General features: G+C 44.0%; 1 protein-coding gene across 5 annotated transcripts; it reads left to right on the top strand.

The window, feature by feature from the left end:
- Positions 1-9,770, top strand: LOC115178074 (zinc finger protein OZF). 5 transcript variants are annotated; one of them, XM_029739109.1, is made up of 9 exons: positions 1-89; positions 774-963; positions 1,041-1,100; positions 1,226-1,639; positions 1,864-1,982; positions 7,726-7,919; positions 8,593-8,761; positions 8,884-9,105; positions 9,174-9,770. In XM_029739109.1, exons 1-9 carry the CDS (start codon positions 78-80, stop codon positions 9,225-9,227), a joined length of 1,434 nt encoding a protein of 477 aa, XP_029594969.1. In that variant the 5' UTR covers positions 1-77; the 3' UTR covers positions 9,228-9,770. The 5 variants fall into 5 exon arrangements, with proteins under 5 accessions (XP_029594969.1, XP_029594968.1, XP_029594970.1 ...); XM_029739108.1 differs by having other exon boundaries at positions 8,884-9,142; positions 9,205-9,770; XM_029739110.1 differs by having other exon boundaries at positions 1,864-1,970; positions 8,884-9,770.
- Positions 9,771-12,693: the final 2,923 nt, after the last annotated feature.

Here is a 12,693-nt window from a genome sequence, read left to right as displayed (position 1 = left end):
TGAGGCGGAAGCGGGAAGAAAACAACAACCAGTTTGTTTCATATTCTGAGCTTTTCTAAAGAGCACTACTATATACAATGGACGTGGTGGTGAGTAGATAACAATAAACTCAGATATTACGTGTATAATGTTTCGAAGGTGGGCGTATGTTATTTTCTTTTCACGTATAGACCCTCAAACAGACCTAATACAGGGCGGTGCTCAGCTCAGCGGCCAGTTGTGAACAAAGCAGCAGTTTCCTAGTCTGGTGGCAGCAGTCTAATCGATACGTTCACCATTCTAGTTCACGTCACATAAGGGAAGTGAAATAGCTAGAATGGTCAATGCAGCGATCATGTTGGTTCCATCAATGTAAATGTATAGATGCATGTACAGGCATGATGTAGAATAAACCACAATCTGGGTTTACGAAGGAGTCAGTTGAATATTGCGATTCTCCTCTAAGCCCAGGAAACAGCCATTCAACTTGCCATTCACAAATTTTTCAAACTTAATCATGTTAAAATATGTTCGGTACCTACCAAAGAATGGAGTTTTTCTGAACAACTATATTCATTACTACTGTTCCGGCCTGCATGTGCTTCGAAAAAAACCCCGTAAAAATAAATAAATAAATAAATAAATAAATATATATATATATATATATATATATATATATATATATATATATATATATATATATATATACTTTCTTTAGTTACATGTAACCCCAAAAATGCTTTGTCTGGAAATAATCGTAGTGCCAAATCCACTTCAGTTTTCTTCTCTCTCAGGAGACCAAAGTCCCAGGATCCCCTGGGCCCAAATGTATACATGGGGATGAAGTAACGCAGACCCTGAGGGTGGTGAAGCAGGAGGACTGTGGGCCCCTAACAACACCCTTAACAACGTACCTGAGTTTTGCCCATGTGAAAACAGAAGAAGAGGAGGAAGAGATATGGGGTGTGGCTCACCCAAGTACAGGTGCTCTTGCCTTCTCTCTCATTGTGATTTGTTTATTTACAACTTGCCGTGAATTAGATCTTGTGTGTTTCCTTCAGGGTTCTTCAACGTCAAGAAGGAGGAAGAGGAAGAATTTATAGTATATCCTATACAGCCTAGTGAGTACAGCATCACAGAGGAGCCATAGTATATCCTATACAGCCTAGTGAGTACAGCATCACAGAGGAGCTACCATGGAGTTACTAACCCTCTTATCTGACCTGAGATTTCTCTGTTCCCTCAGATGACAACCCAAGCCCCACTTCTGACATTACCAGCCACAGTTCTGACGACTCCAGCCCTGACAATGGCCCTAGAGCCACCCCTGACAAGAACAACCCCCGCCATAACAACAACCCCAGGTCTGGCCCTGCCAGTGGAGGGGCACCGGACAAGGACCCTGCATCCGGAGAGGATGGAGAGGAGAGGAGCCCCCAGATCTCAGCAAACCCAGGGACTAAGCCCAACAAGACCAAAGGCGGTCATCAGAGGCCGTTCCCCTGCTCTAGGTGTGGGAAGCGTTTATCCACCACTGTTAGCTTAGACAAACACCAGATCATCCACACCCGACTGAGACCGTACCCCTGCTCCGTACCGGCCTGCACCAAGAGGTTCTGCTCACCAGCCGAGCTGAAGAGACACACACTCACACACACAGGTTTCTTTTACTTTGGTTCCTTTCGAAAGTATTCAGCCTAAATTTATTTTCAAAGTTCAATCAAGTGAAAAATCAGAGTTGGGTTCTAAACCAATCTGGTCAATAAATATTTTTGCCACAAGTTTTGCCTACTTTTTTGGTTGAATTGTTTAAGGTCATTCTAGTGTGCCTTTTTAGACATTCAAGTTCAATACATTGTGTGTTTTGTGTCCTCGCCCATACAGGAGAGAGACCCTTCCCCTGTCCAGACTGTGACAAGAGCTTCACCATATTGGCTGCTTTAAAGACCCACCAGAGAACACACACAGGAGAGAGACCGTACGTCTGTGAGGTGTGTGGAAAGGTTGGTTATTTTATTTACATCTCTTTTACTGATTCTTTGCTTTTACTTTTTTCATTTGATTGTTTTACTGTAAAGTGTGTTGCGATTTTCAAATAGATTTTGTAGTATTTTATTGATTTTTATGGACAGTGATAGTCGGAATGTATAGGGGAGACAGATACAGAGAGAGATAGCATTTGTACCCATGTCGCCAGGTGTATACTCTGAGTGTACAAAACATTATGAACACCTGCTCTTTCCATGACATCAAATCAAATGTATTTATATAGCCCTTCTTACATCAGCTGATACCTCAAAGTGCTGTACAGAAACCCAGCCTAAAACCCCAAACAGCAAGCAATGCAGGTGTAGAAGCACGGTGGCTAGGAAAAACTCCCTAGAAAGGCCAAAACCTAGGAAGAAACCTAGAGAGGAACCAGGCTATGAGGGGTGGCCAGTCCTCTTCTGGCTGTGCCGGGTGGAGATTATGACAGAACATGGCCAAGATGTTCAAATGTTCATAAATGACCAGCATGGTCAAATAATCACAGTTGTCGAGGGTGCAACAAGTCAGCACCTCAAGAGTAAATGTCAGTTGGCTTTTCATAGCCGATCATTGAGAGTATCTCTACCGCTCCTGCTGTCTCTAGAGAGTTGAAAACAGCAGGTCTGGGACAGGTAGCACGTCCGGTGAACAGGTCAGGGTTCCATAGCCGCAGGCAGAACAGTTGAAACTGGAGCAGCAACATGGCCAGGTGGACTGGGGACAGCAAGGAGTCATCATGTCAGGTAGTCCTGAGGCATGGTCCTAGGGCTCAGGTCCTCCGAGAGAGAGAAAGAGAGAATTAGAGAGAGCATAAATTCACACAGGACACCGGATAAGACAGGACAAATACTCCAGATATAGCAGACTGGCCCTAGCCCCCGACACATAAACTACTGCAGCATAAATTCTGGAGGCTGAGACAGGAGGGGTCAGGAGACACTGTGGCCCCATCCGACGATACCCCCGGACAGGGCCAAACAGGAAGGATATAACCCCACCCACTTTGCCAAAGCACAGCCCCCACACCACTAGAGGGATATCTTCAACCACCAACTTACCATCCTGAGACAAGGCCGACATAGACTGACCAGGTGAAAGCTATGATCCCTTATTGACGTCACTTGTTAAATCCACTTCAATCAGTGTAGATGAAGGGGGAGGAGACGGGTTAAAGAAGGATTGTTAAGCCTTGAGACAATATATTTAAGTAGTCGTAGGTGTAGGTGTCAGGTGCACCGGTTTGAGTGTGTCAAGATACCGCAACGCTGCTGGGTTTTTCACGCTCAACAATTTCCTGTGTGTATCAAGAATGGTCCACCACCCAAAGCACATCCAACCAACTTGACTCAACTGTGGGAAGCATTGGAGTCAACATGGGCCAGCATCCCTGTGGGATTGTTTCGACACCTTGTAGAGGCCACGTCCCCAACGAAGTGAGGCTGTTCTCAAATCAAATCAGATTTATTTATATAGCCCTTCGTAAATCAGCTGAAATCCCAAAGTGCTGTACAGAAACCCAGCCTAAAACCCCAAACAGCAAGCAATGCATGTGAAAGAAGCACGGTGGCTAGGAAAAACTCCCTAGGAAAAACTCCCTAGAAAGGCAAAAAACCTAGGAAGAAACCTAGAGAGGAACCAGGCTATGAGGGGTGGCCAGTCCTCTTCTGGCTGTATCGGGTGGATATTATAACAGAACATGGTCAAGATGTTAAAATGTTCATAAATGACCAGCATGGTCAAATAATAATAATCATAGTAGTTGTCGAGGGTGCAGCAAGCACGTCCGGTGAACAGGTCAGGGTTCCATAGCCGCAGGCAGAACAGTTAAAACTGGAGCAGCAGCATGGCCAGGTGGACTGGGGACAGCAAGGAGTCATCATGCCAGGTAGTCCTGAGGCATGGTCCGAGGGCTCAGGTCCTCCGAGAGAAAGAAAGAAAGAAAGAAAGAAAGAGAGAATTAGAGAGAGCATATATAAATTCACACAGGACACCGGATAAGACAAGATAAATACTCCAGATGTAACAGACTGACCCTAGCCCCCCGACACATAAACTACTGCAGCATAAATATTGGAGGCTGAGACAGGAGGGATCAGAAGACACTGTAGCCCCATCTGATGATACCCCCGGACAGGGCCAAACAGGCAGGATATAACCCCACCCACTTTGCCAAAGCACAGCCCCCACACCACTAGAGGGATGTCTCCAACCACCAACTTACCATCCTAAGACAAGGCCGAGTATAGCCCACAAAGATCTCCGCCATGGCACAACCCAAGGGAGGGGCGCCAACCCAGACAGGAAGACCACGTCAGTGACTCAACCCACTCAAGTGACGCACCCCTCCCATGGACGGCATGGAAGAACACCAGTAAGCCAGTGACTCAGCCCCTGTAATAGGGTTAGAGGCAGAGAATCCCAGTGGAAAGAGGGGAACCGGCAAGGCAGAGACAGCAAGGGCGGTTCGTTGCTCCAGCCTTTCCGTTCACCTTCACACTCCTGGGCCAGACTATACTTAATCATAGGACCTACTGAAGAGATGTGTCTTCAGTAAAGACTTAAAGGTTCAGACTGAGTCTGCGTCTCTCACATGGGTAGGCAGACCATTCCATAAAAATGGAGCTCTATAGGAGAAAGCCCTACCTCCAGCCGTTTGCTTAGAAATTCTAGGGACAATTAGGAGGCCTGCGTCTTGTGACCGTAGCGTACGTGTAGGTATGTACGGCAGGACCAAATCGGAAAGATAGGTAGGAGCAAGCCCATGTAATGCTTTGTAGGTTAGCAGTAAAACCTTGAAATCAGCCCTTGCCTTAACAGGAAGCCAGTGTAGGGAGGCTAGCACTGGAGTAATATGATCACATTTTTTGGTTCTAGTCAGGATTCTAGCAGCCGTATTTAGCACTAACTGAAGTTTGTTTAGTGCTTTATCCGGGTAGCCGGAAAGTAGAGCATTGCAGTAGTCCAGCCTAGAAGTAACTGCGTCATTTTTGGACAGAAAGTTTCTGATTTTTGCAATGTTACGTAGATGGAAAAAAGCTGTCCTTGAAACAGTCTTGATATGTTCTTCAAAAGAGAGATCAGGGTCCATAGTAACGCCGAGGTCCTTCACAGTATTATTTGAGACGACTGTACAACCATCCAGATGAATTGTCAGATTGAACAGAAGATCTCTTTGTTTCTTGGGACCTAGAACAAGCATCTCTGTTTTGTCCGAGTTTAAAAGTAGAAAGTTTGCAGCCATCCACTTCCTTATGTCTGAAACACAGGCTTCTAGCGAGGGCAATTTTGGGGCTTCACCATGTTTCATTGAAATGTACAGCTGTGTGTCGTCCGCATAGCAGTGAAATTTAACATTATGTTTTCGAATGACATCCCCAAGAGGTAAAATATATAGTGAAAACAATAGTGGTCCTAAAACGGAACCTTGAGGAACACCGAAATCTACAATTGATTTGTCAGAGGACAAACCATTCACAGAGACAAACTGATATCTTTCCGACAGATAAGATCTAAACCAGGCCAGAACTTGTCCATGTAGACCAATTTGGTTTTCCAATCTCTCCAAAAGAATGTGGTGATCGATGGTATCAAAAGCAGCACTAAGATCTAGGAGCACGAGGACAGATGCAGAGCCTCGGTCTGACGTCATTAGAAGGTCATTTACCACCTTCACAAGTGCAGTCTCAGTGCTATGATGGGTCTAAAACCAGACTGAAGCGTTTCATAAACATTGTTTGTCTTCAGGAAGGCAGTGAGTTGCTGTGCAACAGCTTTTTCTAAAATTTTTGAGAGGAATGGAAGATTCGATATAGGCCGATATTTTTTTATAATTTCTGGGTCAGGATTCGGCTTTTTCAAGAGAGGCTTTATTACTGCCACTTTTAGTGAGCTTGGTACACATCCGGTGGATAGAGAGCCGTTTATTATGTTCAACATAGGAGGGCCAAGCACAGGAAGCAGCTCTTTCAGTAGTTTAGTTGGAATAGGGTCCCGTATGCAGCTTGAGGGTTTGGAGGCCATGATTATTTTCATCATTGTGTCGAGATATAGTACTAAAACACTTTAGTATCTCCCTTGATCCTAGGTCCTGGCAGAGTTGTGCAGACTCAGGACAATGGAGCTTTGGAGGAATACCCAGATTTAAAGAGGAGTCCGTAATTTGCTTTCTAATGATCATGATCTTTTCCTCAAAGAAGTTCATAAATTTATTACTGCTGAAGTGAAAGCCATCCTCCATTTGCGAATGCTGCTTTTTAGTTAGCTTTGCGACAGTATCAAAAATAAATTTCGGATTGTTCTTATTTTCCTCAATTAAGTTGGAAAAATAGGATGATCGAGCAGCAGTGAGGGCTCTTCGATACTGCACGGTACTGTCTTTCCAAGCTAGTCGGAAGACTTCCAGCTTGGTGTGGCGCCATTTCCGTTCCAATTTTCTGGAAGCTTGCTTCAGAGCTCGTGTATTTTCTGTATACCAGGGAGCTAGTTTCTTATGACAGATGTTTTTAATTTTTAGGGGTGCAACTGCATCTAGGGTATTGCGCAAGGTTAAATTGAGTTCCTCGGTTAGGTGGTTAACTGATTTTTGTCCTCTGACGTCCTTGGGTAGGCAGAGGGAGTCTGGAAGGGCATCAAGGAATCTTTGGGTTGTCTGAGAATTTATAGCACGACTTTTAATGCTCCTTGGTTGGGGTCTGAGCAGATTATTTGTTGCAATTGCAAACAAAATAAAATGGTGGTCCGATAATCCAGGATTATGAGGAAAAACATTAAGATCCACAACATTTATTCCATGGGATAAAACTAGGTCCAGAGTATGACTGTGGCAGTGAGTAGGTCCAGAGACATGTTGGACAAAACCCACTGAGTCGATGATGGCTCCGAAAGCCTTTTGGAGTGGGTCTGTGGACTTTTCCATGTGAATGTTAAAGTCACCAAAAATTAGAATATTATCTGCTATGACTACAAAATCCGATAGGAATTCAGGGAACTCGGTGAGGAACACTGCATATGGCCCAGAAGGCCTGTAAACAGTAGCTATAAAAAGTGAGTGAGTAGGCTGCATAGATTTTATGACTAGAAGCTCATTTTTTTTGTAAATTGAAATTTGCTATCGTAAATGTTAGCAACACCTCCGCCTTTGCCGGATGCACGGGGGGTATGGTCACTAGTGTAACCAGGGGGTGAGGCCTCATTTAACACAGTAAATTCATCAGGCTTAAGCCATGTTTCAGTCAGGCCAATCACATCAAGATTATGATCAGTGATTAGTTCATTGACTATAACTGCCTTGGAAGTGAGGGATCTAACATTAAGTAACCCAATTTTGAGATGTGAAGTATCACAATCTCTTTAAATAATGGCAGGAATGGAGGAGGTCTTTATACTAGTGAGATTACTAAAGCGAACACCGCCATTTTTAATTTTGCCCAACCTAGATCGAGGCACAGACACGGTCTCAATGGGGAAAGCTGAGCTGACTACACTGACTGTGCTAGTGGCAGACTAAGCTGGCAGGCTGGCTAACAGCCTGCTGCCTGGCCTGCACCCTATTTCATTGTGGAGCTAGGGGAGTTAGAGCCCTGTCTATGTTCGTAGATAAGAGCAACTCAATATTAGCAAGGCGTTCCTAATATTTTGTACACTCAGTGTAAATACTCCAGACTCTGGCAAAAGTGTGTTGTGATTTTAAATGCACTTTAAATTTGATTTGATTTTAAGGGCTTCGCCCAAACGGGGAACCTGAAATCCCACGAGCGCAGGCACACCGGAGAGAGACCGTTCTCCTGCTCCTTCTGTGGGAAGACATTTGTAGAGTCTGGTCATCTGAAGAAGCACCAGCGTATCCATACAGGAGAGAAGCCGTACCACTGCAGCAGCTGCCCCATGAAGTTCCCTTCCTCCAGCGAGCTCAGGTAACTCGGGCCTATATTCATAAATCGTCTGAGTAGGAGTGCTGATTCAGGATCTGTTTTGTCTTTTAGATTATAATGACTGGACCGAGGGATCTGATCCTAGCGCATCACTCCTATTGGATCTGATCTGAACAAAATCACATGTACAAGGGGACCTGTTCCTAGATCAGCACTCCTATTGGATCTGATCTGAACAACATCACATGCACAAGGGGACCTGATCCTAGATCAGCACTCCTATTGGATCTGATCTGAACAACATCACATGCACAAGGGGACCTGATCCTAGATCAGCACTCCTATTGGATCTGATCTGAACAAAATCACTACAAGGGGACCTGATCCTAGATCAGCACTCCTACTTTGAGATGCTTTATGAGTATGGGCCCATGTGTTACTCACCTGATAACGTAATAACCACCGGACATTGTAATAAGTTATTACGTTTTTATCTGGGGAAAAGGTATTATTAAGTAATCTGTTTGTTTTATTACGACATCCATTATGTAGTAATTTATTTCATTAAACTGTATTTACTGTTGTTATGATTCAATGTTGTCATGTCTTCTTTTTTTTTATTTACTGTCACGAACCAATTTCCCATTGTGGGATATTCCAGTGAACTAGAACTGCTACTACTTAACCAGTGTTCTTGCATTACCTGTTGTTCCAGGGTCCATGAGAAGATCCACAGCCAGGACAAGCCTCACAGCTGTTCCTACTGCGGCAAGGCATTCAAACAGCTGTCCAACCTCAAGCTCCACCAGAGAATTCACTCTGACGAGAAGCCTTACGCCTGCTCCTACTGCGAGAAGACCTTCCGTGCTCAGGGGACCTTAAAGGTCAAATATAACTATTTAGTTGTGGATTTTATTTCAGCTACACAACATAATACTTGCTATTTGCTATATACTGAAATTCTTATTAATTAAAACAATTTATATTTTGTATTTTTACTTTGAAGGTGCACCTGAGGACTCACACAGGAGAGAGGCCTTACCCCTGCTTAGACTGTGACAAGCGTTTCATCACGTCCTCAGAGTTAAAGGTACACCAGAGGATTCACACAGGAGAGAAGCCCTTCTACTGCTATGACTGTGGGAAGAGTTACTATCAGCTGAAGCAGCTGAAGGAACATATGAAGTTCAACCCGGACCACAGCACCACACGTAGCGGACTCAATAACATAGAGGACGAGGACAAGCTCTACTCTACGTCACGCCATGATGATGTAACGATGTCTTGATCAATAACATAGAGGACGAGCTCTACTCTACGTCACGACATGATGATGTAACGATGTCTTGATCAATAACATAGAGGACGAGCTCTACTCTACGTCACGCCATGATGATGTAACGATGTCTTGATCAATAACATAGAGGACGAGCTCTACTCTACGTCACGACATGATGATGTAACGATGTCTTGATCAATAACATAGAGGACGAGCTCTACTCTACGTCACGACATGATGATGTAACGATGTCTTGATCAATAACATAGAGGACGAGCTCTACTCTACGTCACGCCATGATGATGTAACGATGTCTTGATCAATAACATAGAGGACGAGCTCTACTCTACGTCACTCGTGAAGTATAGTGCAGGAAAGCACAGGGTTTAGCCCAAATGACTTAGTGTTTGGTCATAGGGTGCGTGGGCCTTTAGCAGTGCTGCAGGATGGTTGTTTGCCTGAGGAACCACCTCGGAACCTTATTGACTATGTAAATGGTTTTAGGTTGAAGTTGTATAGGCAAGTCAGTTTAGAACAAATTCTTATTTATAATGACGGCCTACCCCGGTCAAACCTGGACGACGCTGGGCCAATTGTGCGCCGCACTATGGGACTCCCAATCACGGCCGGATGTGATACAGCCTGGATTCAAACCAGGGACTGTAGTGACGCCTCTTGCACTGAAATGCAGTGCCTTAGACCGCTGTGCCACTCGGAAATCCCCTCCAAAAAAATATATATTTATCATCCTCAGTGATGCCACATCATTGGAAAGAGAGACCAATTGTAAAAAAAAAAAGATATCACATTACTTTGCTAGCTCTCTACTCGTTCCGTGATGACGTCAACATGTCTGTTAGAATGTTCTGTCGTTGCACTGAACAGACACAAGGTCAATGTTCTTTTTAAGATGCCGATAGAATGATCGTTTTGATGAAATGTTTTGAGACATTTTTTAGGTTTAGAAACTGACATGAGACACATTTTACTACATTTCCATTAGTTTTTATGTGTGTTAAGTCATACTGTATAAAACAAAAAATTTGTGACAGCTGTGAAGTTTTTGATACAATTTTATAAATGCCGACAGATCATTTGTTCGTCGACATGGTGGGATCTTTTTGTGTCGGTAAAATAATTTATGTGAGAAATGGCGCTGGAAACGCCTTTTATGTGCAAATATTGATATAATATATATCATATATATCTGTGAGCTGCTGGCTAGAGCGCACGTGCCAAAACCAGACTAGGCACATTTGCTTTTAAATGCAACAGTTTTTGTGACAAAACTATCCGTTGAGTTGAAAATGCAACGGAAACACATTGAAAAAATGTATTCGGTACCTGAAAACTTAAGTGGGATTCAGTTTGGTGGAAACACCACTGGTGGGAATATGTGCATATTTTATTTATGCTAATTTTAGAATATTAACATGGAAATCTGTCGCCTATTGGATGGAAACCTAGTTTATGATGTGAATTGTTTCTCTTGGACACATCTGTTGGCTTTCATGTTTGTGTAAAGGTTACCGTTAAACCATATCAGTCAATATAATTCATCAATACAGCCAGTCAATGAAGATAAGTCTTGAAATGAAACAAGACATGTACATCACTTTATCTGTTAAAGTAGTGTGCCTAGTAAGTACAGCCATGTTTTGGAGGGGGGTTACACACCTCTATCAGTGGCGGCTGGTGGGAGGAGCTATAGGAAGACGGGGTCATTGTAATGTCTGAAATGGAACAATATCAAACAATAAACATATGTAAACCATGTTTGGCTCCGTTCCATTTCAATCCTTTCCAGCCATTACAACAAGCCCATCCTCCTATAGATCCTCCCACCAGCCTCCACTGCTCAATAGAGTGGTTTTGCTCACCCTCCAGTTCCAATGCCAGATCTCCTTTTGAAAGGCCTCAAAGCGGATATGAAGACGTGAATATGTGGAAAACTGTTATGCTGCCAGACCTCAGCATGTGCTTTGAACTCAGCGACAAAATAAAGACAGAAATCAGATCGGAGTGCAACAACTGACCATGTCTATTTTCATCATCCATTAATTTCAGATCCAAACCAAACACTGCTCCATACACTTCATGTTCTAGTGAGCACATTTGCTGTCGGAAACAAAAGATAGCCATCACCTGTTGCACAATCCATCCAGAGAACACTTTGAGAGAACAAAAAGTAGGCTTACAAACTACATTTGTGTATGAATATAAACATCTAAAATATTTAATTACAAGTCACATACTTATGTGACATTTTGATGTAATTAAAACAGTCCTTCTGACACAACAGAAGGACTGTTGTGTTAAGATAATTAGGGCCCTGTTTTTTGACCTGGATTTTTACTTTTATTTAAAGCTTTTAATCAAACTGTCCCCTTTTCTTTTTATGTCAGCTGGTCCAGCCCCATCATCCAGTACCACACTGAGGTGATTGCTTTCATTTTTAGTCTAATTCTCATTTCTGGAAAAGGCTTAAAATAAAAGGTTAAAATCCAGGTGATGTGACATGATTCACCTGGAGAGCTACCCTCCTATAACCCAACCCTGTTCCTGGAGAGCTACCCTCCTATAACCCAACCCTGTTCCTGGAGAGCTACCCTCCTATAACCCAACTCTGTTCCTAGAGAGCTACCCTCCTATAACCCAACCCTGTTCCTAGAGAGCTACCCTCCTATAACCCAACTCTGTTCCTAGAGAGCTACCCTCCTATAACCCAACTCTGTTCCTGGAGAGCTACCCTCCTATAACCCAATTCTGTTCCTGGAGAGCTACCCTCCTATAACCCAACCCTGTTCTTGGAGAGCTACCCTCCTATAACCCAACTCTGTTCCTAGAGAGCTACCCTCCTATAACCCAACTCTGTTCCTGGAGAGCTACCCTCCTATAACCCAACTCTGTTCCTAGAGAGCTACCCTCCTATAACCCAACTCTGTTCCTGGAGAGCTACCCTCCTATAACCCAACTCTGTTCCTGGAGAGCTACCCTCCTATAACCCAACCCTGTTCCTGGAGAGCTACCCTCCTATAACCCAACCCTGTTCCTGGAGCGCTACCCTCCTATAACCCAACTCTGTTCCTGGAGAGCTACCCTCCTATAACCCAACCCTGTTCCTGGAGAGCTACCCTCCTATAACCCAACTCTGTTCCTGGAGAGCTACCCTCCTATAACCCAACTTTGTTCCTAGAGCGCCACCCTTCTATAACCCAACCCTGTTCCTGGAGAGCTACCCTCCTATAACCCAACTCTGTTCCTGGAGAGCTACCCTCCTATAACCCAACTCTGTTCCTAGAGAGCTACCCTCCTATAACCCAACCCTGTTCCTCGGGAGGTCTACCATCCTATAACCCAACTCTGTTCCTGGAGAGCTACCCTCCTATAACCCAACTCTGTTCCTAGAGCGCCACCCTTCTATAACCCAACCCTGTTCCTGGAGAGCTACCCTCCTATAACCCAACTCTGTTCCTGGAGCGCTACCCTCCTATAACCCAACTCTGTTCCTGGAAAGCTACCCTCCTATAACCCAAC

The sequence above is a fragment of the Salmo trutta genome, chromosome 38 (assembly GCF_901001165.1).
Source record: "Salmo trutta chromosome 38, fSalTru1.1, whole genome shotgun sequence".
Lineage (NCBI taxonomy): Eukaryota > Metazoa > Chordata > Actinopteri > Salmoniformes > Salmonidae > Salmo > Salmo trutta.
Note: the sequence above shows the minus strand (reverse complement) of the source record. Positions and strands in the feature narration are given on the sequence as shown.